The sequence below is a fragment of the Oxyura jamaicensis genome, chromosome 10, assembly GCF_011077185.1.
Source record: "Oxyura jamaicensis isolate SHBP4307 breed ruddy duck chromosome 10, BPBGC_Ojam_1.0, whole genome shotgun sequence".
Taxonomy (NCBI): domain Eukaryota; kingdom Metazoa; phylum Chordata; class Aves; order Anseriformes; family Anatidae; genus Oxyura; species Oxyura jamaicensis.
Genome location: NC_048902.1, coordinates 5,612,966 through 5,639,292, shown reverse-complemented (window position 1 = coordinate 5,639,292; position 26,327 = coordinate 5,612,966). Strand labels below are relative to the sequence as shown.

At 37.1% G+C, this 26,327-nt stretch overlaps 1 protein-coding gene and 1 long non-coding RNA gene across 2 annotated transcripts in view; one reads left to right on the top strand and one right to left on the bottom strand.

Annotated features, from left to right (window-relative positions):
• The window catches only part of TRPM1 (transient receptor potential cation channel subfamily M member 1), a 139,016-nt gene that overhangs the window by 102,454 nt on the left and 10,235 nt on the right, over window positions 1–26,327 (top strand). Inside the window, exons 15-31 of the mRNA XM_035336012.1 lie at window positions 2,168–2,342; window positions 4,503–4,626; window positions 7,956–8,028; window positions 8,877–8,977; window positions 11,164–11,337; window positions 12,441–12,575; window positions 13,375–13,425; window positions 14,946–15,086; window positions 16,241–16,270; window positions 18,740–19,032; window positions 19,584–19,812; window positions 21,169–21,291; window positions 21,636–21,767; window positions 22,922–23,050; window positions 23,471–23,722; window positions 24,229–24,421; window positions 26,149–26,169. Coding sequence (XP_035191903.1) covers window positions 2,168–2,342; window positions 4,503–4,626; window positions 7,956–8,028; window positions 8,877–8,977; window positions 11,164–11,337; window positions 12,441–12,575; window positions 13,375–13,425; window positions 14,946–15,086; window positions 16,241–16,270; window positions 18,740–19,032; window positions 19,584–19,812; window positions 21,169–21,291; window positions 21,636–21,767; window positions 22,922–23,050; window positions 23,471–23,722; window positions 24,229–24,421; window positions 26,149–26,169 — 2,376 coding nt within the window. The remainder of the gene's footprint in view (window positions 1–2,167; window positions 2,343–4,502; window positions 4,627–7,955; window positions 8,029–8,876; window positions 8,978–11,163; window positions 11,338–12,440; window positions 12,576–13,374; window positions 13,426–14,945; window positions 15,087–16,240; window positions 16,271–18,739; window positions 19,033–19,583; window positions 19,813–21,168; window positions 21,292–21,635; window positions 21,768–22,921; window positions 23,051–23,470; window positions 23,723–24,228; window positions 24,422–26,148; window positions 26,170–26,327) is intronic.
• LOC118172243 lies at window positions 135–26,321 on the bottom strand. The gene is made up of 4 exons (XR_004753602.1): window positions 26,278–26,321; window positions 22,931–23,030; window positions 804–1,010; window positions 135–239 (listed from the first exon to the last, which is right to left on the bottom strand). It is a non-coding gene; the product is annotated as an uncharacterized LOC118172243 (long non-coding RNA).

Genomic DNA, 26,327 nt, shown 5'->3' with positions numbered 1-26,327 from the left:
TTTAAAAGACATTTTTCATTAAAACTTCTGAGGAAAAAACACTTTTTAAAAAGTACTAAATAAATAAGAAATGCTAGTAACTGTGGCTTTCCAGCAAGTTAAAAAAAAAAATTAAAAACAGTCAAAAAATATACTAGTCTTGGATTCTGGACTTTAATGAAAAAGTGTGGGAAAATAAACATCAGTTCCACCGGCTGGCTTTCTGACTTCTGAGAGATGTCCTTAGAAGCTGTGTATGCCTATAAAAATAAGAAAAACAAAACATTCAGAATGCCAATTGCATTTGGACTGTATAAAAGTCTCTAATAGGGTTTAAGTGCTCTTTACGGTAGAGCAGAAAAGTGAAGTAGAGAGCTGTTTAAAGACTAAAGATGCATTTAGAGATCTGCCAAAAGGTATCTAAGCATTCTGGAAAGTCTTCAAATACTGCTTTTTGCTTACAGTTAGCTTAAGAAATTAAATTCACTAAAATAATGCCTATTGCCTTTGAGCATGGAGACAGTGTCACACACTGTTGCCCATGGACAGACATTCGAAATGGCTAACATGGCTTTGCTTTTTTCGTCTTTGTCATCTGCAGAAATGCTGGGAGAGTTGTAACATTATAAAAGAGCACTGGCTTGGAAGATAAGGAAGTCAGGGCCCAGAGGCAAGATATTCTGTATAATTTCTTTTAATACCACTTGGGGCTGGGAATATTGGTTCTCCGTTAAGTAGTGTTTGGTGATACTTGTTGCAAGAGGGGCTTAGTTGGGAATACATGTAGAAATGTTGAGTTCTGTGAAGCTTTGCAGTACACTTACCAGTAACAACATGTAGGGAGTTGTGTTGTTTCTTTTTAGTCACTTCAAGCGCAGGCACCTCTTCTGGAAATCTCAGCAGGAATCACTAAGGATTTCATGGACACAGAGGCCAGCCCAGGCTCTGTGACTCCTCCTTATCAGAACTGGGGTATACTGACAGGAGGATGTCAGGAAGCTTCTGCTGTTACTGTTCATGATGTTCCTGTTCTTCAGAAAGGAATGAAGGCTAAAAATGCGAACTCAGCTGTACAAAAAAAGTACATCTTTACGAAACACTGGTCATTTTTACAGATTAAGAACTGAATTCAAATGCTTATAATAGTGTGATTAGTCAGCCTTCAGGTAATGTTTTGTCCCTCATTTCCCCAAGTGATCTCGTGACCGAGGCTACTGAGACCCTGTGACCTGTGGGCTTCCCTTTGTCATCCTATGCCTGGAGATCACAGTGAGGCAGGGACAGCAAAGGGATGCTCAGCTGTCGTATTTTCCATCGGCCAGCCATTTCAGCTTCATGATAAAGAGACTGAATTCCTATTTTTTATCTTATGAGAAAGCATAGGTGTATGTCACCTTACTGAAGACTTCCTGTAGGTAACCAATGAAGACTTAAAGCATCAAAGGCACAGTGGTTTAGGAGCCATCTAAGTCACAGTGAAGATAATGAAGTTAGCAGAATCATGTTTAGGTGTTTTATCTCTGTATGGTGTCTATTGAAAAAGATGACAAACATTTCAGTTAATTTTCCTTATAGTGGCTGGTATGGTTCCATGTTTTGGATTTAGGAAGAAAATAATGTTGATAACACAATGATGTTTCAGTCACTAAGTCAAGGACTTTTCAGTTTCTCATACTGCCCTACCAGCAAGGAGGCTGGGGGTACATAAGGAGGTGGGAGGGGACAGAACCAGGACAGCTGACCCAAGTTGTCCAAAGGGATTTTCCACACTGTATGATGTTATGTTCAACCATAAAACTGGGGGAGTTGGCCAGAGGAGCTGCTGTTGTTTGGGGACTAGCTGGTTGTGAGCAACTGTGTTATCCATCACTTGTTTTTTGTATTTTTTCCATTTTCATTCCTATTAAATTGTCTTTATCTCAACTCATGAGTTTTACTTTGTTTCCCCCAGTTCTCTCCCTCATGCCACTGGCAGAAAGTGAGCAAATGTCTACATGGTACTTAGCTTCCCACCAGGTTAAACTACAAGGGCAAAGAGATATCTTACACTTTTCTATTTGGGGTTATGAAACGGTGTACGGACATCTTTCTGTAAATATCTCTCCAAATCATATCCCTTCCTAACATATCAACCTCTTAAACTTAGTTTTATTGACGCTTCTTTTTTGTTTCTGTTCTGTTTTTACAGGGCTGGGACAAGGTGTTCCTGTTGTTGGACTTATCGTGGAAGGTGGTCCTAATGTTATTTCCATTGTCCTGGAGTGTCTACGAGAAGAACCTCCTCTTCCTGTTGTGATATGTGATGGTAGTGGACGAGCATCTGATATTCTGTCATTTGCACACAAGTATTCAGAAGAAGGAGGGTAAGACTGTGAGATCTTCACCAAAGCTACATCTTGCTCAGGGGGCACAATGCCTTGCTTTTCTAAAAGCTTCATGAAAACAAAGCTCAGGGACAAAATGCTTCTAACAGAAGTATTCTGCTGGTAGTCAGCTTTTGGTGCCTGTTTGTTCTTAGGCCTGGTGTTAATGAGTGGAATTTGTTAGCACTTGGAATGTGTTTGATGGTCCATTAAAATAAGCTTGGTCTCAGTGCAATAATACACTGTCATACAAGCTCCATCAAAGTTTGCTGCACTATACTTGCTGCTGGGTTGGGTGCTTTAAAAGTGAGAAAACAAGTGGTTCCCAAGAACTGGCCTTTTCTCAGGCCGGGACTGTGGTTAATTAGTTCACATATTTTCAAAATGTGTATTGCCTGCGCTTACTGTGTTGTATGAATGACATTGGTGCTCCAAGATTGCCAGACCAACTGAAGAGATGTTGGGCTTTCTTCCTTTCTGTTTCTTGCTTCTTTGACAGTTGTTCATGGCAGTTAGTGCTGCTTGGTGCCACAGGATGTTGTCTGGAACGTTCTGCTTCACAGCCCTCCTATCTGCTGTAACAGTTGCTTCTACTGAAGTGTTTTCTGGAATTTGTGATTTTTATGATTGGCTGTCTGTCCTTTTGGTTGGTAGAATACAGTCTGTTTAAAGAAGATTCAAAACCTGTATTTGCAGCAGAAAGCTCATTGCATTGCAGAGTAAAAGCTCTCTCCTAACAAATACTCCAAGTGGAAGCAGAGTATTGCATTTTTTAATTTCAGTATCGCTTCTCCCAGTCAAATGAACGTGTTCCCAATTTCCACTGTTGCTACTGAATATAGAATCCTGATATTAAGATTCAGGCAAAAATGTAATGTATTTTCTTCACTAGGGTACAGCACACCCTCGTTACTCTGAAGAAACCGTCTCTGTTTCTTTGACAGAGACATACTTTCAATTTTTTAACTGAAACTTAGACTGGATGAAATATTAAGCAGACAACTATTACTGTTGATCAGTGCAGATGTCATGCACTGAATTGGAAAAACAGCTCTGCTGGATGTACGCATATAGTACAGCTTTAATCCTACCAGCTATTTATGATTCAACACCTTTCTCTCTGTTGAACAAGCCTCCTTAGCTTAGATCAAACTTGCCTGCTTCTTTTTTTTCTTTTTCTTATCCATCCTTCCCATCAGCTCACAGGTAACTGAAAGAGCTTATTAGGATCAATCTGTACAAGATCTGCTCACTGCATGACTTTCTTTCCCAGTACACATGATGAGGTGTCCAGTTTTCCTTTCTAATAATGATGATGAGATAAATGTGTTCACCTGGTAAGGCAAGTCTGTAATGAGAAGTTTCTGGCATCCCTTCTGTCACATTACAAAGAATCATTTTTAACAATGAACTTTGAATTTTACTGCACTTGGCAGGCTCGGCTGTGTCATTGCTTTGAATGCCTTCTGGTGTTGTTTGCTATCATCTGAAAATACATGTGTTTTATTAGGAAATGAGTGAGATTGAAGGGCTCTATTTCAGACTGTTTTGTGAGATCAAACATTTCTGACCTTTTCTGCAATGTTTTCAATCTATTTTTTTTAATCACCTTTGTTTTGTGTGTTTCCCAGTTGGTATTACAAGGTTTCACATACTCTAGCAAATAAATTCTATGTTTAAGAAGTAAAGAGTAACCAAGGTGACATACCAGTAGTGTGAAATAGTTTGGGTTTTCCGGCTATACTTAAAGGGACTTGCAGTGTTTAGAGACAAAGGAAGGGGTCCAGTTAAGTGTACTGCTGAAGGCTGAACTTCTTAACAAAAGTGTATATATACATGCACAGGAAGAATAAGAGCTACCTTATAATACAGATATGATATTCATGGGCAAAATGATGGTTCAAGTTCGCTGCTGATTTTTAAATCAATATTGAGGTGCTGAGATGCATAAGTGCCAGTCTGGGTATAAATCTCCTGATTACTGTTAATTTTTCATGAAATCCTCAGCCTTACCCATACTGAATGCAGAGATCCTATGTGTTTTCATTTATTTTCAAAATCAAGTCACTGCACTAGTGCATGAAAAAATATTTCTCAAGCAGTAGACCTTCCTAACATGTATTAATTCTGGCAATGTTTTATGTCTCCTTTTTCATTTAGGGTAATAAGTGAATCCCTCAGGGACCAGCTACTAGTTACAATCCAGAAAACCTTCAACTACAGCAGGAATCAAGCTCATCAGCTGTTCATCATTCTTATGGAATGCATGAAAAAAAAGGAACTTGTAAGTGTTATAAAAGTAATTCACAAAGATAATTTCCTTGACCGATCTTTGTAAAGTACTTTAAAGTGTCATTCTCACAGGGCTACATTTTAACCTTTTTTTTCCTTCATATAGGCTCATAAATATACACAATCACTCATTCATAAACCTGGACACCTGGACTTAGAAAGGGATTTCATCTTCGGGAAAGCCTTTGAAACCAATTTCAGATTCTTTTCCTGTGTTAGGTGATAGGAGTCTTTTTCTATGAGACCAAGTATAGACTTCCAAAAGGCAGACTAAGACCCTTAGATTAATGCATTAAAAAAGCATCAGCTTCAGAAAGGAGAGGAAAGACCACTGAAAAAAGGATTCCTAGGAGCAGTAAGTGTTTAGGGTACATCAGTACAGCTGTGGTCCTCTACTGTAGCTACTTTTTAGAAGGATTTCATGCCAATAAAATGGGCTATTTGAGTCTTTAAAAGCAATTGAAACATGAAGTGTTCCTGAAGATCCCAGTTGTGCTTGATCCTGGTTTGCTGCAGGTCTGTACTGTAGCCACTATGTACTGTACCACTTAGACTCCTGCCAGTAACCCAGCTGCAGAAAAAAGTGCACTCAGGAAAAGAAAATCTTCAGTATTCACATCTGTCATCTGTAAGCATGGAAATAGTGTTCACTGTGCCTGTGCCTTTACAGGCGAAGTGAGTCTTTGAGTGTTTTCCTTTGACTAATTGGTGAATAAATGTCAATATGACCTCTCCCTTGAGTCCTGGTAGAATTCCATTTCATGCCTTTATACAAACCTTAAGCAAGTGCTTTAATAGCACGTGAATAGTATAATGGATTTTTTTTATTACAACTGGAACTGGTATAGCTGGTGTTTTTATCTTTTTCTAAAAAAAAAAAAGTTACATATTTCTATAGATAGAAACAGGAGAGAATTACCACAGCCTTCTCAGACTCAGATGTTTCAGGAATCAGACAAACAACCTGCTATTGAATTTAAGCATGAAATGTTGGGCAGTTTAATTCTTTGAGATGCCTAATTCTGTTACTGAGGAGTGATGCCTATAGCACAAGCAACTATAAAGAAAATATTAGAATTAATTAATATAACTTTTCTCATGAAGCTGAGACAATAGAGATTTTTATAACTTCTTTGGGAAATGGTATTTCATGCTCCCTTGTATCTAAGTATGTTTTCCTTCCACAGGGCCCATGCTTTCTATCTCTGGTCAGCTCAGAAACAAACCATTAACTGATTTCTTTCCAAGTTTAATACTGTCCCTAAAGATAATGTGATTTTTTTTCTTTACAATTTTCAATAAACCGGTAGGACTGAATGCAGCATTCCTTATAGTTCATACTCTTTTCAGTGGGGTGTCTGTTAGCTGAGTTAAGAAACACATGAAAAAAACACGATCAGGTTCTCTCAGGATTAATCTACAAAGCCATTCTTGACCCCTTCCAGGAAGCTGTTCTATGACAACTGAAATGACATAGGATTGGGGTGGGAATTTGTATCAAGCAATCACCAGGTTCTTTGCAGACTTTCTACCAGTCTCATGTTCTCCGCTCTCTTCATAAAGCTGTCATTTCTCCCTAGATTATGCTTGGTATTGTCTCATACTCTCCAGCTTTTCTTTGTAATGTTCATTTCAGCTGCCAAGGGATACTTGCTTAGATATCTATACATTTCAAGGTAACAAAGCTCTTAAATGTCAGTAAGTGATTTCCCATATCCTGTACAGTGTCAGAGCAGTCTGTTCTAATTGTGTTTCCCTTCTTCCCCAGTTCTCCCCAGTGTTTTTCTCACCAAGGTTCATTACATCTGATGCTGTATTCTCTTCAGCATGGGGGGAATTTTTGCAAGAGAAGGTCCATTTGAATTTTATCTCTGTTCCTTGATTTTGATCATATTTTGATACTACTAAATTCTTGGGTTCATAAAAGCCAGATCATGCAATTTTGCAGGATACATTTGTCAAAACTAAATTCTCTAAAGATTAATCCAGGTGCAAATGCCACTTGGAATAGAATATGACAAATATTGCATTTTCTAGTAACGCAACTCTGTGCTACAATCAAATAGACGTCCATCTGTTCATATTTTACTTATGCATTCAGAAGTTTGATTAGCATTGATTAGCTCTGCTGATTATTATATAAAGCCTTTCTTAAGGGTTCCAAATATGAAATCTTTAGATTGTCTGAGTAATGTAAATATACTATTGATATATTTACATGGTGCCAAGATTGCTTCCCTACTTATGTCTTCATCAGAAGTCACGTTGATAGTAAGCATCATTATGCTAAGCTGACTGTAAGAGCCAGCCTTCTTAGAAGAATTGATTGAGAAAGGAGAGCCAATAGCTGCTGTAGCCAAACTGCTGCAAATTTTAAAATGTTCATCAGAGCAGGCCTGGTCTACTCAGCAAAATTCAGACACCAACTGAAGCAGGCTTATGATTTACATTTGATAATATTGTCTGCTTTTTTGTTCATTAATATAACTTTTCCTTTACTTCTTTTCTCTCCTGATGTCACTGTGGCAAACGTTTATCTTCATGTGTGTGCCAAATCTATTCAAGCTTTCAAGAAGATTGCCATTCCCAGTATGTAATACTGGCATCTACTATGAACCAATGTTTTTTGAAAAGGAAGGATTTTTTACTTTTTGCCTGTATTTAGAATTAATTTAATTAACATAGAATATTAGGTTATTCTGCTTCTGTATTTCTGATTGTTTAATATTTAGTTCCTTCAGTGGCTAAGTTTTATATGAATTACTGTTTTTAAAGGGAGTGAACTGTAATGGACTCAACTAAGCAAACATGACTAGAAATAATTGCTTTTTCTTATTAGTTGTTTCTGGATTTTTGTTTGTCAATGTGCAGCATATCACAGAACTCAGAAATATTTGAGTATTATAGTCAATAAAATTAATGCTATGATAGTTTTCTCAGGTAAGCAGTGTTTCCATTTCCAAGCTGGCATTTCCAGTACTACTGGAATGTAGTAGAACTTTGAGAAAATTATTTGTTCAGTATGACAGTTTTGTCTCCACTTGTGAAAATTCAGAGATTTGGTGAAGAATTTCATCATGCTTGCCACATTTACCAATAAAAGGATTTTTTACAATAACCTTATTGAAAAAGTTTAATTCAATGTTACTGTAAAATTGCAATTTCAAAGAAAAAAAATAGTGGAACTGTATATTTTGAAAATTTTCAAGCCTTAGAAAATAATAAAGCTTCAGCATTCTGCTCTTTTTTTGTATTTACATGTTTAGTGTCTCTCTTCCATGTGCTGTAATTCTGTGTGTTTGGTTTAATGCTGTCCTTTAGATCACTGTGTTCCGTATGGGGTCTGAAGGGCAACAGGACATTGAGATGTCTATCTTAACTGCTCTCCTCAAAGGTGGGTTTTCAAGGAAGGATGCACAATTTGATCCCCTAAAGACAGTCCTATACACTGCCTGAGGTTCACTCTTAATATTGAAGTCTGTTTTATTTGCTTGGGCTCCAAGTACTAGCTTGAAAATCCTTGACTTAAAATTCAGATTAGCTCAAATAGATAGAAAATTTTGTGTGGCTTCCCTGACCTGAAGGCCTGGAATGGGAATGCTGCAACAGCTGTATTGATATTTCAACACATCTTATTGCAATTCTGGCATATATTAATAAAGCTAGAAGAAATGGTGGGAAGATTAAAAGGCAGTGTAGATTTTTTCAGACCTCAGATTGTGCTCTTTAAGCCTTAGGGCAAATTTAGGATTAGCTACCAATTTATTTTGAGCCTGTTATGTTTGCTGAAACAACATCTGTTTTCTGTCTGCATATTTATAGTAGTTGATAACAGTCTCAATATGGGAACGCTGGTGTCCCTAATGCTACGTAAGAGACAAAAGAGAGGAATTATTTTAATCATATATACGGCATCTGCCAATGGAGCTGAGAGGAGGAGTCTATTAGGAGAGTTTAATGTCTATCTTTAGCAACAAAATATAAAGACAAAATGGGAGCTGTAAGGGAAACAGGGAGATGGTCTGGTTAATCCTTTTGAAATTAGGATTATGGGGTCAAATGGAAGATGTTATAAATTGGTTTGATGCATCTACTACTTTCTAGTAGAATCATTCTTATGGTAATAGGCTATGGAGTCAGGCCTGTTGTTTTCTAATTCTTGGGGAAGTGAATTGCAGAATGTTATCCAACCTTGTTTCGTTGTGCATGAAATACCAAATATTGGTGTGTGTTTCTCTTTAGGTACCAATGCATCTGCTCCAGACCAGCTCAGCTTGGCTTTGGCCTGGAATCGTGTTGACATTGCACGCAGCCAAATCTTTGTCTTCGGACACCACTGGCCAGTAAGACAGAGTTTTCCTCACCATATTATTTATCATAAAATCATAGAATCATTTAGGTTGGAAAAGACCTCTAAGATCATCAAGTCCAACCATTAACCTTATTTGCTAACAATTGAAAATAAGTGGCCACATATTCTCTCCCTGGATTTTACTGGCAAGAGGAAAAGTATTGAATTCTGGTTTATGACAAGCTGATGCTGATGTATGGATATCTCATTCATTAAGAATCACCTGTTTGTTTTGAAACTTCTTTGCATTGTCACTTGAATAAAATAGCAATAATTTAAACTCGGTGAAAAAAGAAAAACAAGTTCCTAACAAGCAGAAAAATAACCTTAAGTTAGATTCCATGTGAGATTTGAAAGGAAAAACAAAATCTGGACTTCAGACTGTCTCAATGCTATGTGTTAGCAGTTGTTAAGAGTCCCCAGCTAACTGTTAGAGTATGCAGCAAAGCTGAAATTCATGGAGCTGCTTAGAAGGAATTGTGTGTCTCACTTCATTAACAGCTGTGAAAATCTCAGTTTGGATTAATGCTGATGACCAAAAGAAACCATTGCTGGAAACAGGCCTCTGGTAGGCAGTGCTGTGCCAAATGAACTAAGAAGCAGAACCTTAGTAAAACTTTAGGTCCTGAAATGGAATTTTCTCTCTCAAAATATTAGAACTGGTGCTGCACTGGTTGCAGTCAATGGTGAATCAGTGCAGTGCCTTTGTTTATTGGTGTAACTAAAATTCTCTCTTTAAGCCACTTTTATGTTGCACTGTATTGATGCTTTTTACTCTACTGATTGAACCATCTTTTATCGAATTACTATAAAGTGTCATGAGGAACTAGCATGAAAGAGAGAGACAGAGTGAAGTACAAGGCAGTTTGTTAATTAGATGTCTTTCTGGAAACTAGACAATAAAATGGTTCTCAGAGGAACGCTATTCATGTGGATACTGTATATAATGTTGACATCTATTTAATTTAGAAGCCTGTATCATTAAAGTTCTAACTGTACATGCTGTTCTATTCCTTTACTTATAGTAATGTGTTGTTTCTAGTGTTCAAGGTTCATTAAGATGCTTATACAGAGAAGATGTAATGATCCTAAATATTATAAAGTGTTATTACTATAAAATATTTTTTGGAGGGAATGCCCCAATCTCCCAATTATTGCACTTACATTCAGAAATACCATCTAGGAACTGAATCCAGTTATTGTTTGTCCTATTTCATAATCATACTGTGCAACAATTTGTGGGAACTGTTAGCCAATTTTGATGCATTGTAATTTCTAATTGATGAAGATTGCTTTCAGTCGTGAAGATTCAGCTTTCGTATGCTGTGAGGTGGCAGATGCAATTTTATCGAGGCTCACAAATGGTTTCATGGTAGCCAGGCAGAGAAGACTTTTTAAGATGAACAAAAACACAGGAAACAAGCCTTGTTGAAAAGCAACAGCAACAGAAAAATAGGCTTGCTTTTCTAGTTTTCTCTGCACAGCACGGATGGTTTTAATCTGGTTTTCATGTACATGGAGGTTGTGTAACCTAAGCATTAGCTGGAGCAATTTAAGCCTCCAAGTCACAGACAAGTAGTTTCAAAATACTTGCATGTGTCCCTCCATGTCTTGGCTAGGCAGGTTAGAAAGAGGAAGGCATTAGCAAAGAGTAGATGTGTCTGAAAAGGCATAAGCATAAATATTGTTTGCAGAACATAAATTAACTAGTTAGGGACTTTCTTTCATCCCCTTTTCAGCCTCTGCAGTATGGATACTTTTTGGCATTATGCAACATCTTTGTTGTCTTTTGATCCAGCTCCTACCCTGCTTGCTGCTATTTATTTCAAAAACTAAAGCTTTACATGAGAGCAAAGAAGCTGAAGGGTCTCCTGATTGAGTACTGTCTATTCCCCTCACACTGATTTTGTTTTGAGAGAGAAATCTTCTGTGTTAAATCCCACCACAGGCTATCTACTTCACTACTTTGACTTGCAGTGTTATTGACTGCATTAGAGATAATAGTTTTTAATAAAAAAGGTAAAGCACAAAGTTCTTTGTACTTAAGGAAATGATAATTTTAAGTTGACTGCATAGGAAAAGAGGTGACTGGCAAGCGAGTTCAACAGGAGTGTATTCAGTGACATAATCACTGTATGATCAATGAGATTTCTAATACTTGTGCATTATTAAATACAGCCTTTAGGAAGCCTTACAGCTACTGAGGGTACAGCCCCTGAGAAGGAAAAGAAATCTCCAGCAGCTCAGACTAAAGCAGCCAGGGGGAAAGGAAAAGGGAAGAAAAAAGGAGGAAAAGCAAAAGAAGAGCCAGAAGAAGAAACAGATCCAAGAAAGCTTGAACTCCTTAACTGGGTGAGTTGGAAGTATTTGTATTAAAACTGCTCAAGAGTATTTTTTTTTTACCTCCTTGTATGCCTTTCTATTAGTTTACGCAGGTGGGACTTACCCTTTTGTAAAACTGTATGAGAGACTGAGTAATCCAAACTACTAGTGTTTAAAGTGCTTAAGCCATTCTCATGAACAAAGAGAGAGGGCAAATATTTTTATTCTACAGAACACTCATTTGCACGTTTCTGTAGGATCAGCAATAGAATTGTTCAGGGGTGCTGTTTAGTCTTGGAGACAGGAACATTTCTCATCCAGTGTGCACTACATGCAGCCACACCACAACAGTACAAGTCAGTGCCTGTCTGCTGAATCTTCTTCCCTGCACTTGTCAGAAGGAAATGAGGATATCAGTGAACATCATCCTCCTTTGTATACATTATTTATCAAATGAAAGCATTGCCTTGTCTAAGTGCTTCATTTTCCATTTCCAGTAGGTTAAAGCATTTTTTTTGTCTAAATTCAAGTTCATGTGTCTAAAGGATTGCTGCTCAAGGGCTTTTCCCCTCTCCCAATGGGTTCTAAGCCTTTAGACCATACTAAGAGAAGATCTGTTAGACTTTCTGACCATTTTCCAAAGCCAAAAGTTGAGTTGCTGAAGGAAAAGGAAGTGCTTTTTCCTGAATGATTTGCAGGCATTATGTGTTACCTTTTCTCTGTGAGTGACGTTGAGTGGATGATACATAAGTGAGTTACCAGGTAAATTATGTCAACCTCTTATTAAATGTATATAGTATCATTTTATTTTTTTATTTTAACTTCTTCCTACCACGTTAAGCAAGTAAGTTTGTCTGTCACATAATATATCCAGTATGGCAAGCCTGGTTTAGATAAAAATACTAAATTAGATGACTGGAAAGCTATAGTCTTATTTGCTAAAGTCACCTGTAAGCTATACCATCTGTATTGATTTGCACAAGGGTAAAATGTCATTTTCTAAATTCCTTCTCACTTAGAGATTAATCAATGTATTTGGGAACTTGGGGACTCCTAATGAAAATGTTTGTGGTTGTTGGCCAACCACATCATCTGTGCTTGTGTAGTCACATGGTCTCCATTCTGCAATTCAGGTGAATTCTCTGGAGCAGGCTATGCTGGATGCACTGGTTCTGGATCGAGTGGACTTCGTGAAGCTGCTCATTGAGAATGGAGTTAACATGCAACACTTCCTCACTATTCCTCGACTGGAAGAACTTTATAATACTGTGAGTGAGCAGGAGTAACAAAATGCCATGTGATATCTTTGCTACTGTATAGGGATGTCCTTTTTCCTCTTTTCCTTTTGATACATGCTTCAAAAACTGGTCTCTAAAAAGCTGAGCTGTGACAGTACAGAGAAGTTGGATAGCAGTAGAGGGAGCCATTGCTATTACACACAGTGTCCTGATGTTTCCCTACATAGGCACATTCCTGATGACTGAGATTGTAGCAGCTTTTAGAAGCTGTTATACTTTGTTATGTAATGACGTGTTTAAAATGCAAGTTAAGAACATTTAAAGAACCAATAAGTCAGTATCATTTTTCTTTGTGGCCCAGAAAAACAAAACGTTTTTCCCCAAACTGCAGGACATCGTGCCTTCTTTATTTAAGTTCTTCCCTACCCAAACCACGGCAAATTCTTCCAGAACATGACTACTTCTAGAGTGTTTTTCTCACTGTCGTTTAAGTGGCAGGTGGTCCAGGGCAGCACTCATACAACATATAACTTAAGTCTAGTCCTCTAATCCCTTATGGCTCCCACTGGAAAGCATAAATTCAGACAGTACCAAAAACTGCTGTGACTTGAATCAAGATCATTGAACTACCACATAAAGCATTATAAGAAAGGGACTATACAACTCTCGATTAATATTGTGTTTGTCACTTTAGCCCAGTTCCTTCTTTTCACCCCTTTAAAATGTGATGGTATGTACTTGCCTAAAGTTCTTCTTACAGGGCTATTTGTGTTTGTGAAAAATATGAATTATTGAAGCTCTAATGGACAGTGAATAATTTCTGTTTCAGAGATTGGGCCCTCCAAATACACTGCATTTGCTAGTTAGAGATGTGAAAAAGGTAAGCTTAACAGCTGCACTAGGTTTGCATGATTACATTAACAATATGAGTCAACTGTAAAAGCAAGCACAACATGGGGGGAAACAGACATTTAAAATGGAGATGGTAGCTGTTAAGGAAAGTCAGATAATTTCTTGGGGTAAATAACGGTGTCAGTCTAATTTGGATATGGCTGTATTGCATTACTAGTAACTTAAAAGCAATGGAAAGTAAAGCTCCTAATATTGTATCATTTGAGATTTTGATACTGTTTCTTCTCCACAAAAAGCTCCCAATGCGGTGTTACAAAGGAGGAGTGAAAGGAAAGGCTTGCTAAGTTTACTGGGCGCCCCACTTCCCAGAACATAATTTCTTCCCTTTTGTTTGTTTCCCTCTATGTTATTCAGTTACTTTTCTCCCAAGTAATCCTTGGGAGAAAATCTGTTCTGTTTTTAAGTGCTACAAGTCCTATATATGTTAATTGTTTCCATGACATATGAATTAGTTCATTAACAGGGTAATTATAAAACCTGTTGTTAGATATTTACTCTCTTTGAGATTCTGGAGTTTTTATTCAGTAAAATGTAACTGCAATGAATGGTCTTCCTTTTTGGAAAGAACACATTTATCCTGGGGAGGCTTGAGTGTGGGAATTATGCAGTACTGGCTTCATGTGTAATTTGTAGTGATCTACTTCATAGTTTATCTCATTCAGTGTTTGTCTTTTTGAGTGTCACTAATGCTCTTCTGCATTCTGCTTTCTGTCTATCTCTTCTCATTGCATTTTCATGGCTCACTCACTCAGCGACAGTCTCGGGGATTCAGTTGGGTTAACATGGAGGTGATGTGTTTGCTTAGGTTATAGTTCTTTCATTGTAGCAGCTACTCAGTGGCGTTGTAGAAGCATTTAATGTTGTAGGATGTAGCCTGAGCAATGAAGTAAAGTTTTCAGCTTGTGGTTCTAGGAGAATTAACGCAACTATAAAGTTCTTAAGTGTGATGGTGGAAATTACAGTCTTTTTCTTTGATTCTGGGCTACATATTAATCTAAATCATTCTGCATTGTAGTCAACTCTGTAGATAATATTACTTCACAATACAAGTTTCTATAAAATATAATGTGTGCCTGACACTCACTGTGAAAATAAGTGAGTCATGCTTTTATACTGGATGAATAATGATCAGTACAAAGTTACTTAATTTCACCAGTTTAACTCTTGCAAATAATTTGTGCTTATATGGACACTGACATGTTGTACAAGTAAATCAGAAATGAAAATCTGCCCTCAACTCTAAATACTGCCAGGAAAAAAAATAAAAAAAATATGGCCCTCAAATTTTCATGATGTGAATTGGTTATCAATCGGTTATCATTAATTTTTTACAAATATTGAGAGATTGAGACCAGTGGCTACAAATATTACCACTGTACCAGTATAAACATGAAATGATATGTCTAGTCAGGCAATTTAATGTATATTATCTTTTCTTATCCCAAGTCCTTATTTTGTTTTGTTTTTTATTTTGCTTATTTTTGGTAGGGAAATCTTCCACCAGATTATCATATCAGCCTAATAGATATTGGTCTTGTACTTGAATATCTCATGGGTGGAGCTTATCGCTGCAACTATACTCGAAAAAGTTTTCGGACCCTTTATAATAATTTATTTGGACCAAAAAGGGTAAGAATGAGTTAATTCTGGATGTGGCCATCATACTGATGGTAAAAATAGGTAGTACTTTGTTCCTTTATCGTTGTGAAACATTGCATGTCCAATGCTAAAGAAGTGCTGTAAGACTGATGTTGAAACTCTGATAGTGAAGCTATATAAGAATCCTATACACATCCGTGTTAAAGGATAGAAAGGCCCAAAAGGTGGTGAATACATTGACCTGAAGGTAAATTTCCTCCTATTTTAGTAGTTTACAATCCGAGGATTTGTATCTGTCCTGTCTGCATATGTACTTATTCCTACTTTAAGCTGTAGCTTGACCTTTTAGCTTGAGCTCTAAACTGTAGAAAATAAACTTCCATGTCTATTTGCCAAGTAATTAAATGAGTCCTCTAAGGAACTGCTCTGAGCATAAATCATATCCCGCAGAAACCACTATAGTCTCAGTAAAGCATTTTGTTGTTATGGATCAATTTTGAGAATATCAAGCACAGGCCTTGCTTTGTTAAAAATTCTGTTCTGAGCAAGTAGAATACTTCTTTTTGTTAACTTATTTGTTTGGTTGGTTCAGGTTTGAAGATCAAGTGAAGCTTCCTAACGTAATTACAAAAAGCAATTGCTTCAGATGGTCAGAAGGCCACTCATACCCCAAGTAAACTATTCCGTAGCCAAGATATAGTGTATCTCTATATAGTGTAGTACTATCTGATTGAACTTACAAATAAGCCTTTTACAGAAAATGTAAAGCAGAGATTTCATAATACAACAGAAGGAATATTTTTATGGGAAAATATGAGAGGTTTGAAGACCTGTTTTTTTTTTTTTACCGTTTCCTGTCAGTTCATTACCCTTTGTCTGCTTAGACTTTTTTTTGTGAACATGAACATGTTAGGATTTTAATTTTCAAAGTAGTCCGTTATTAAATTATATTTAATTATTTTGTCTGAATCAAAATATTTCACTTGGGTGCAGGATGGAAAACATTTTTCTAACCCATTGCCTTCCTGCAAATACAATTAAGTGGCAGATTAATTAATTGCACCATTATTGATACAATTATTTAAAAGAGCAATTCTAATGAAAATGTGTTTTTCCCTGGTATTTTTTGGTCTTTGAATTTTGCCTCCCATCTAACTAATTTTCTTTTCTATTTTAATATTCAGCCGAAAGCTCTTAAACTACTAGGGATGGAGGTAAGTTGGATTTATTGTAAAATACTGGTTTTATCAGTGCATTTCTTGGTACAAATCTGTTCTTGCTCTTAGCTTTTTTACTATTACCATGGCTTAAAGTAAATTGTAACTAGAGAGGATCTTGTGTTTTGCAAACAGCCTATGAAATACTTCGGACTTTTTTATGGGTAGGGTCTTGATAGCTGCTTAAAGCTTTGCATGGTAATCCACACGCAGTTTTCAGCATTATTATGTAATAACACATTTCATGCTGGAATGTACTGTAGATTAAATCATTCAGATGTGAACACCGATGATGTTGAAGAGAGAGTGTAGTCCAACAGTGCTGCTTATAGTCAAATCTCTTTAAACCATGAAGTAACAATTAATGCACAAATGAGGTTTTATCATAGACAAAACATTTAAGTGGAATGAGAAAACAAGGTGTTATGGCATGTTAAGTGCTGTCTTCCACTATAAAAGATCCTTGCTACTATTGATGACACCATGGTGTGTAAATATGAGATGGAACTGAACCAGAATTTCAGTCCAAAACCTGCCTCAATTACCTGCCAGTCTGCAGAAATTTTGAGTTGATCAGGATCAAGTCTGGGATGATGCCTAAATGCTCACTTTGTTCTGGAGACAGTTGCTTTTGTTTCTGAAAAATGTACTTATACATAGCAGGAGAACATGTACCTGAAGAGGCTAAGGACATTTCTCTATGAAGTATGCCTTCGTTAGTGCTGTGATAGTATTTGAACACTATACATGTACATTTTGCTAGCGTTATATTTGATGTGAACTCTACCTGCACATGAAAGCTTCTGTTTCCCCCAGCAGATAAGCTTTCTTCTCCACAAAGAAAAGTTCAAGTTGAATTTAATTTGTGCTCAACTTCATATTTTCTGATGGATCAAAGCCAAAAGCTCAGCCACTCAGAGGTGCAACCATGTTTGATCAGTTTTAATTACATGTGGATTACTTAATGCTTCTCCAAATGCAAATTTTGATTTTTCCTCTTTCATCCAATGGGAAGTGGTTTATGTGGCACAAACTGAAGCGTTCTCTGCACTTGATAGTGGGTGTAGCTCACTCCCTCTTTCTAAAAGAAAATGTTGAAATGAAAAATGAACTTTTCTTTTACTGAAGTGGTCAGTAATTTGATGCATCTCCAATTTTTATTTTCACTTCCAGTGTTAGCAGCTTTAAAACAAGAAGTTTAGGCTCCTTGGCACTTTCTTTCTTACCCAGGGTTTTGTTTTAGTTTGCCTTTCAGAGCATGAGGAGTACTTGACTTTTGTTGCTCCATTTGAGATTTTATGCTTTGTGCTTCAAAGGTGCTCTACAATTTATTCGCGTGCAATTTATTCATGCAGTTAAGGACCCCTAAATTTTCTGTAAGAGACCAGGGTCACCACTTGCAGTTCTTAGAACTGCTGAAAGAGAAATGCATGCTTAATTGTTGAACTGAAGAAGGTTTTTTTGGAAACCTGGGGCATAAGGCTGAACCCTGAATTTGGGTTTAAGTTTGTAATTGTCATAAAATAGTGCTTTAGGCTGAGATTGCTTATATGAACAGAAATTGATTCTGAAGGATGGTAATTGCTTTTACCTGCAATCCTATTCTGAGATTGGAATCAAGGCCTACAATAATGATAATCTCTGTCTACACCTATATATGCAATGTTCTTCCTACATTATTTAAACCTTAATTTACCCAATCATGGCTTTTCTCCCTTCAGGATCCTGCTTCATTGTCAGTACTTCCCTTCAGTTACTTCCATGTTGGTTCCTGTAGTAATGGCCTATCCTCTCTATCCCTTTAAGAAACGGGATACTTAAACCTTCCGTTTGCCCAGCATACATAAGAGGAGATTGCTTATTCAAAGGTGAACACTCCCTTTAGTATCTTGCTGTTCTTAAGGACACTATCTGCCTGTCTTTTCTGTTTGCATGTTAACCACTCTGTCCACCTGTATGTAAATCTGCAGACTGCTTTGATACCTGTCAGATATGCAGCACTGTTCTTCTGGAATAGATACAGACATACCAAATAAAAACTTAGAGTGGAACGTTCACAGTGAATTCAGGTTTGCTAAAGCTCCATTTACACTGCAGTAGAGTGTATTAAATATTAATTCACTGGAAATCAACTGGTGCAATTACACACGTGGTAGAGATCCACTTACGGTGCAGTGTAAAGTGATGGCTTCAGAACAATAGGATTCTACTGTACTTATCCTAAATGGTGACTTGTAGTTAAGCATGCAAGAAATGGTTCTCTGAATAGAACATTAACATGTGTGCTAGCCCAGTGCATGCTCTTTCACATGTTCTTTGTAGGTTTTTTTTATCATTTGCTTCAGCAAAACAAAACAAAAAAAAGCAATGATATCATAACCTCTCAATATGCATCCTGTGCATGGTGCCATTGTCAGATTAGCTATTAAAGATTGATAGGAACAATTTAGCTTCTTTTCTTCCCAGGATGATGAGCCTCCCACAAAAGGGAAGAAGAAGAAGAAGAAGAAAAAGGAGGAAGAGATTGACATCGATGTGGATGACCCAGAAGTCAGCCGCTTTCAGTATCCATTTCATGAACTTATGATATGGGCCGTGCTGATGAAACGGCAAAAGATGGCACTCTTCCTTTGGCAACGAGGAGAGGAAACCATGGCCAAGGCACTTGTTGCCTGTAAGCTCTACAAATCTATGGCCCATGAGTCTTCTGAGAGTGAACTAGTGGATGACATCTCTCAGGATCTGGACAACAACTCAAAGTTAGTAGACATGGTGCAAAGTATGTGTCTACCTGATAGAGGGGGTTGTTGGACCTGCTGAAAAGCTAGATTTTTAGTAGATTACAATTAATTTCTAGACTGTAGGTTCATTGAATGTGACTTGGAGCCTAGTTATCAACAGTAAACAAGTCAAAATTTGTTCTCAGAGTCTGAAGGCAGCACTAGCAAGGAGAAGACTTGCATTTTTTCCGATGGCACGCATTCTTCCTTCAGCTTCTTTCTCTGTAAACCAGCTAGTTTTATTTCACAATGTTATTTTCAAGATATGATCACATAAATTAAGGGCTATCTGATGATATAGTTAAAGTGGTCTAAAGATGTTATTGGTATAAGCTTATACCAATAGTCTGCAGACACTAAAAATTTGATTGGAATTTTTGTAGACTGTCCCAAATCAAGTTCAAGACGCGGTTGTTCTTGTCTTTGTGTATGGGAACATATAACCCTATATGAATAGAATGAAAATCCCAAATGCAAGCAAATACTGATTGCTAAATCAGACTTCACTAGACATACCTTGCATCTTCCAGAGATTTTGGCCAGCTGGCAGTTGAGCTCTTGGATCAGTCCTACAAACATGATGAGCAGATTGCCATGAAACTACTGACCTATGAACTGAAAAATTGGAGTAATTCTACCTGCCTGAAGTTGGCTGTGGCAGCTAAACACAGGGACTTCATTGCTCACACATGCAGTCAGATGCTCTTAACAGATATGTGGATGGGGCGACTACGTATGCGGAAAAACCCAGGACTTAAGGTATTTCTGTTCTGCATTTACTCTCAAAGATATGAGGGAAATATTACTACTTATATATAGTGTATACATAGAACAAATTAGCTTACTAATTAAAGATGGTTTCAGAACATGCCTGCGTGGAATATCCTATTTTTTGTTTCTAAACTCAGGAAGTCTAAGGAACATTATCCCATGACAAAGGAAAATGACATGACAATGACCAATGGAAGGCTTAATGTTATTGGAACCTGAGAGCAAAGTTGTGGCTTTCAATAAATATTGAGATCTGTTCATTTAAAACATGAATCCCAAATTAAAAACTAGTTGGAAAAAAAGCAAAAAGATCTCTAGGGGTCCACACAATGAAGACAGAGAGAAAAGGAACCAGACTTGGACAGGTTCTTACTAGTGTTGCACCAGAAGACACAGAGTCAAGATTGAAATCTGTGCAATTGTCTCATCACATTGTAAATAGACCAGTGTTTGTGTTGTTGTTTTTTTCTGCATTTTTAGGTGAATATATTATTTTCTTCATTATATAATGCAGATACTATCCTCCACATGAAGGTCCATCATGATGATGCCGCCTTCAGTCTCAACTCCTTATTTTCTTAATCCCCCCATGTCAGACTGCCTTGCCACCCTTCCCAGGTCATGCTCCTGAGGTCGCTCACACACGTTGCACCCCCTCTGTCATTTTCAACTTCTTTCCACTTTCCCGCATCTGCCACTTAAAGCCATTTAAAATCTTCAGGCCTGAGTCTGCCTTTCAGATTTCATCATGGTGATTTCTAAATCTGTTCATTGATTTCCCTTTTCTCCAAAGCATTAATCAACCTGCTAATGTTCTAGTTTTGTTACCTGCATTCCTCTCTTCTCTTACTCTTTTTCTGTACTTTGGCAACTCATGCCTGTGTTTCTGTATCTTTGCATTCTCGTACAGTAAAAGAATTCTCCAGGTACTATCTGCAAAATTTCCTTTCACAAGTTTTTTTTTAACTGTTAAAAACTAATAGTTGAGTAAAGTAACTATAAAGTTCAATAAGAAATCTAAAGCCCTCCTCCCACTGCCACCATGTCATTCCATGGAATTGCTCTGCTCAGCTCTAATACTGAAGCACAGATTTTTATTTTTATTTTTTACATGCTGCATATTCATAGAGATGGAAAGTCTTCCAGTGTCATCTTTTCATACAATAGCTTACTGACAATATGTAGGTGCTACACATTTATTACTTCTGTAGGCCTAAGGATAGCAGAGTATCTTGAATACTATGCAAAAGAAAATATTTTTTAATGGGATTAGCCTTTTTTTTATGAAAACTATTAGTTTAAACAAGTATTGCAGTCTGAGTTGAATTCTTTCTTGTTGTACAGGTTATAATGGGGATTCTCTTCCCTCCTACCATCCTTTTCCTAGAGTTTCGCAGTTACGATGATTATTCTTTCCAGACATCAAGAGAAAATGAAGAAGGCAAAGAAAAAGAGGACGAAAATGTGGTCAGTACTGGAGCTTATCAGGAAGTTCTAACACTTCAAGAGTGCTCAGTATTCTAAGTTCTCTGTGCTGTAGGTCACTGAGGTTAAAATCGCAACTGCCTCTGTGAAGAATCAGTGAAGGGTTTTGGAAGTATATAGGATGTATTCTCAGGGTGTGTAAAATATCTGTATAGTTGTATAGATTGACTATAGCTGAGAGATTTTGTATATTAACAAAAGACAACTGGAGGTCTGTTGCTCAGAGGAGGCATTTTGAAGCTAACAGTTGGCTGGGATTATAAATGAGAAAAGCTGCTATTTTTAATATGTGTATCAGTGAAAACTGACAACTTCATTTTTTTCAGGATGCAAATGTGGATACAGGCTCCCGAAAAGGAGATGAAGAAAATGGAAATAAAAAACAAAACAGCCTTCCAATTGGAACAAAGATCTATGAGTTCTATAATGCACCTATTGTCAAATTTTGGTTCTACACAGTAAGTCATGGTGATTAAGCTGACAGTGATTGTTTTTCTCATGCCTGTGAAACTGAAAGGATTGCAGTGTAAAAATAATAACCACATAATACATACTTAATAGTGATTTTCATGGAATCTGATGAGTAAAGCGCTCTTTTTATTCAGAGAAAAATGCTTAGACAGTGAAACGGAACGAGTAACTGTAGCTTATGCTGTCACCCTCTAAAGCTCCTACACGCTTTGAAGGAGGCTCTGCCTAGCTAAACATACACCAGACCATGCAAGCTGCATAGTCCAGTCACGCAGTCCACACTAGACTGGATTCCCTTGCTTTTTAAAGGCCTCTGGATCCTGTTCTGCTTTGAAATGCACTTTAATACCCAACAAGAAATGCTGCAGTTTGAGTGCTTGCCATTCACTGTGTCAAGTTAGGCTCAGGTGAGTGCAACCTCAACAGAAGCACAGATCCCTAAGACTTAATGCTTTTTTCCTTTTTAAATAATTAAAAGCAATCTAAACTACAACTATCTCATTTTCTCTTTAGTGCATCAAGAATTACCTGGTGCCAAACTCAACTTTAATAAAAAGAAATAAATATTCATGCTACTGCTCATGAATTTCATGTGTGCCCTGCATGAAAGATACTGGTTTCTTTTTTATTCTAAGTTAGGACTTCTGATATCTAGTATGCTATAATATTATGTAGGTTTTTAGTTTCAGCACATCATCACAAAGCACTATATTGATCTTTCTGCTGCCTGTAATAATAATTTAAAAGGAAAATTCCCATTTAATTTCAAATATAAGTATTCAGCATGGTTTCATGGTGTAAAGGAATTACATTGCTGTAGATTTAAAAAGCCACAGGCACAAAGGGCCTGATTTAAAATGCTTTGGCATTGTCCTGCTTATTTCAGTGAATGAGATAATTCAGCTGTCTGGATCATATCCATCTGCTGGAGGCCCATGGCCTCTGCCACTGTGCGCGACAGCTGTAGTAGCAAGAGCATTGTGAGCATTGTAGCAACCACACTTCCTTCACAAAAGAAAAGCTTTTTCCTTGCACAAGTAAGTCTTCAGCACCTGAATCTGTCACACACAGCCTCAAAAAATGTGTTTATAAGTGTTAATATGAATGTCACAAAAGTCCATGAAGGATTTCCTTTTTGTAGATATCATACCTGGGTTACTTGATGCTATTTAATTATATCATCTTGGTGCGGATGGAACGGTGGCCATCAGTCCAGGAATGGATTGTCATCTCCTACATTGTGACACTGGCTTTAGAGAAAGTAAGAGAGGTAAAGTCTGATCATACTAACATCACATAATCTTCAAAATGAAGCTTTTTTGTAGAGGTATAAGATTGTCTTATCCACAGAGTCCCAAAATGCCCATCACTGGAGAGAGTTTCATTTATGATCCATTCCCATATCCTAAAACTTTCCCTTACTGGGTAAATCTTTAGGTTTGAATGTTATTGATAAGTTCCAACAACAACAACAAAGGCTTAATTAAGCCAAAATAGAAAGAAAGATTAAAAGAAAATGTTCCAACTAGGCATTTAAGATATTGCTGTTTAAGACAAATTGTGCTGGCAATGGGAGGGGGTCCCAGCCACCTCTTAAATGTGAAAAGGTTGTTCTTTTTTCATGACTGTTACTTCAGAAATGTAGCTTGGCATTTCTCCTAATTATGTCTTTGTTAATTTTTTATTTTAGATTCTGATGTCAGAGCCAGGAAAGCTGAGCCAAAAAGTGAAAGTTTGGCTCCAGGAATACTGGAATATTACTGACCTGGTGGCTATTTCAGTATTTATGATAGGAGCAATTCTTCGCCTACAGAACCAGCCTTACATGGGTTATGGAAGAGTGATTTACTGTGTAGATATAATTTTCTGGTACATTAGAGTACTAGATATCTTTGGTGTGAACAAGTATCTGGGCCCTTACGTCATGATGATTGGAAAGATGGTTAGTAAGTTATGTATTTAAGAACTTTGTAGGAAACAAAATTCAGTTCTGATTTTAAATAACAATCCTGAAGTTGTTTTTCCATCTGTGTAGGACTCTGAATAAGGGCTGTGAAAAAAATTGCCTTGTAAATGTAGGAATCATCCACAAAACCATCAGTTGTGGACAAATGATACAACAATGATTTTCATGTCTTTGCAACCACAGAAAAACTCTGTGTTGGAAGCACAGAATAGGAATGCTGTGTGTGATACACGATACAAAAGAGAATAGGGATAACAAACCTTTTACTGTTTTAAGTCTTTTTTTTAAATATAGATTCAGACTTTTTCCTGTATTTTTATGTATGTTCAGTTCATGAGGAGTAGTTAAAGAATAATATTAGGAAGATTATCTAGGAAAATGTGTGAGACTTGATCATTTTGCTGCATGTTGGCAAACAGACATGCCAATGCCACTGTACTAGCTTGTGATGATAAGAACCCTTCTGTATGGTCTCCCTGCAGATGATTGACATGCTCTACTTTGTGGTCATCATGCTTGTGGTTCTAATGAGTTTTGGAGTAGCCCGCCAAGCTATCCTGCATCCAGATGAAGAGCCTTCTTGGAGACTAGCTCGCAACATCTTCTATATGCCCTACTGGATGATCTATGGAGAGGTGTTCGCAGACCAGATAGACCGTAAGAGTAGAATTCATAGTAAGATTCTGTTTCCTGTTTATGAGGCAGATGATCAGATCCAAATTAATGTTGTTGTTGTTTTTTAATTTGGAATTAGAGTGGTTTTGTCTGTATGATTGATTATTCTTGTCTTGTGACAAACTCAGGAAACTAAGAACTTATTGTTCCCCACCTGCATGTCCTGTCTCTCATTGTATGTCCCAATTCAGTTAACAGTGAGAGTGTTATAGTCTGGAATACTCACCTATCAGAGAGTATAACAGTATTAAATGTTCTGTTTACTTTCAGGAATCAATAGAGATCATTCTTAAACTTTCCTGTGAACCAATGTTTTACTAATAGACAATTCCAACAGAAAAAGGAAAAAATAAATGCCTTATATGGGAGACAAAAGTATACATACCTTTTTATCTCCAGCTCACAGCACAAACAACAAGCTAATACATTTTTACTAATATTAATACATCTATTTACTTTCCAGATATCTTTCAGTTTCATAAATCACTTATATTCTTCTTTTCTACATCTTTGGAAAAACAGAACAATAAAGGAAAGCTGCTTGATTAGCTATGGGTGTGGAAATAGCATTTCTTACACAAAAGCTGCACAGATTAAAATAAAATCCATCTTAGAGGAGATAGACACTGTTGTGTTACTGATAGTTTTTTGTTAATATTCAAAATTTGTACAGATGGTTAAACACGCAGCTGGCTTCCTTTAGTATGTATTGGAAGAGTTTGGCTGTCGTCTTTACTCCCCACCACTGTTGGGTGCAATCTCACCTTGGTAAGATCTCTCCTGAGCCTTCTCTTCTCCAGGCTAAATTGTCCCAGTTCCCCATCTTGCCTCATTTGTCAGGTGCTCCAGTCACCTTAAACATTTCTGTGGCCTTTTGCTGGATATTTTCCAGTACTGGGGAGACTGGAACTCGACACACCAGTCCAGATGTGCTTTCACCGGGGCTGAATAGAGGAGAACAACTACCTTCCTCAACTTGCTGGTAACTGCTTTCCTAATGCAGCCCAGGAAGCTTTTCAGTCTAGTTCACTCCATTTAGAAGATGCCCATGGGCAAGAAATTAGTGGTATTCAACAGCAACATATTCGTTAGCAATAGGGAACACTGGCTGTTCAATAGCGTGATTTTTCTTATGCTCACCATTTAGGGGTTGGCAAGCAAGTATCCATACTGCCATTAAAATGGGCTTTAATGATATTGTACTTTAATAACAGCAGTATCATGGCTATTAATGGAAACAGAGCTATTCAACAGGAACAGCTGGCAGACTCAAAGCCAGGGTGATTCTTAAAATAATAATAAAAAATCAGGAGGAAATATTCCATAATAGCTGACAGCGTGATCTTGTGTGGTAAGTTTGAGTTGCTTTGTGTTTGTAGTGACCACCAGTTTTGTTAGTTGCCTGAAATATCTTGTAAGTTTACATGATCATCTGCCATCAGCATTTTGTGATTTATTTTAATATCATGAATTTGCTGCCTTGTGTAACATTTGGAGAACACAATGTGAAAAGGAAATGGCAGAATGCCATGCAGTTTTAACTAAGACATTGTTTCTAACCATATGTCTCCACTGTTACAACATTTAAGTTGCTTATCTTTTCTTGGTGACATAACTGTATTTTCAATCATCTTTCTTGGTTTCTGTTTTCCTTATATTGTTCTGTTGTTTTCTTTCCTTCTCTCCCTGCCTCCTTTCTTATTTTGTTCATTTGGAATGCCATTCAGTCTATGCCATGGAAATCAATCGTAAGTCTCTGTGGAGAGCTGATTATCTCATTTAGCTGAATACATTCATTAATCTTTTTCTTCACTAGATCCTAGGTATTCAGTAGATACCATAATTATAGGGCTTACCCAATATTCACATGTGAATTGTTTTTCTACTGAAATAGTTTCATTTGAAA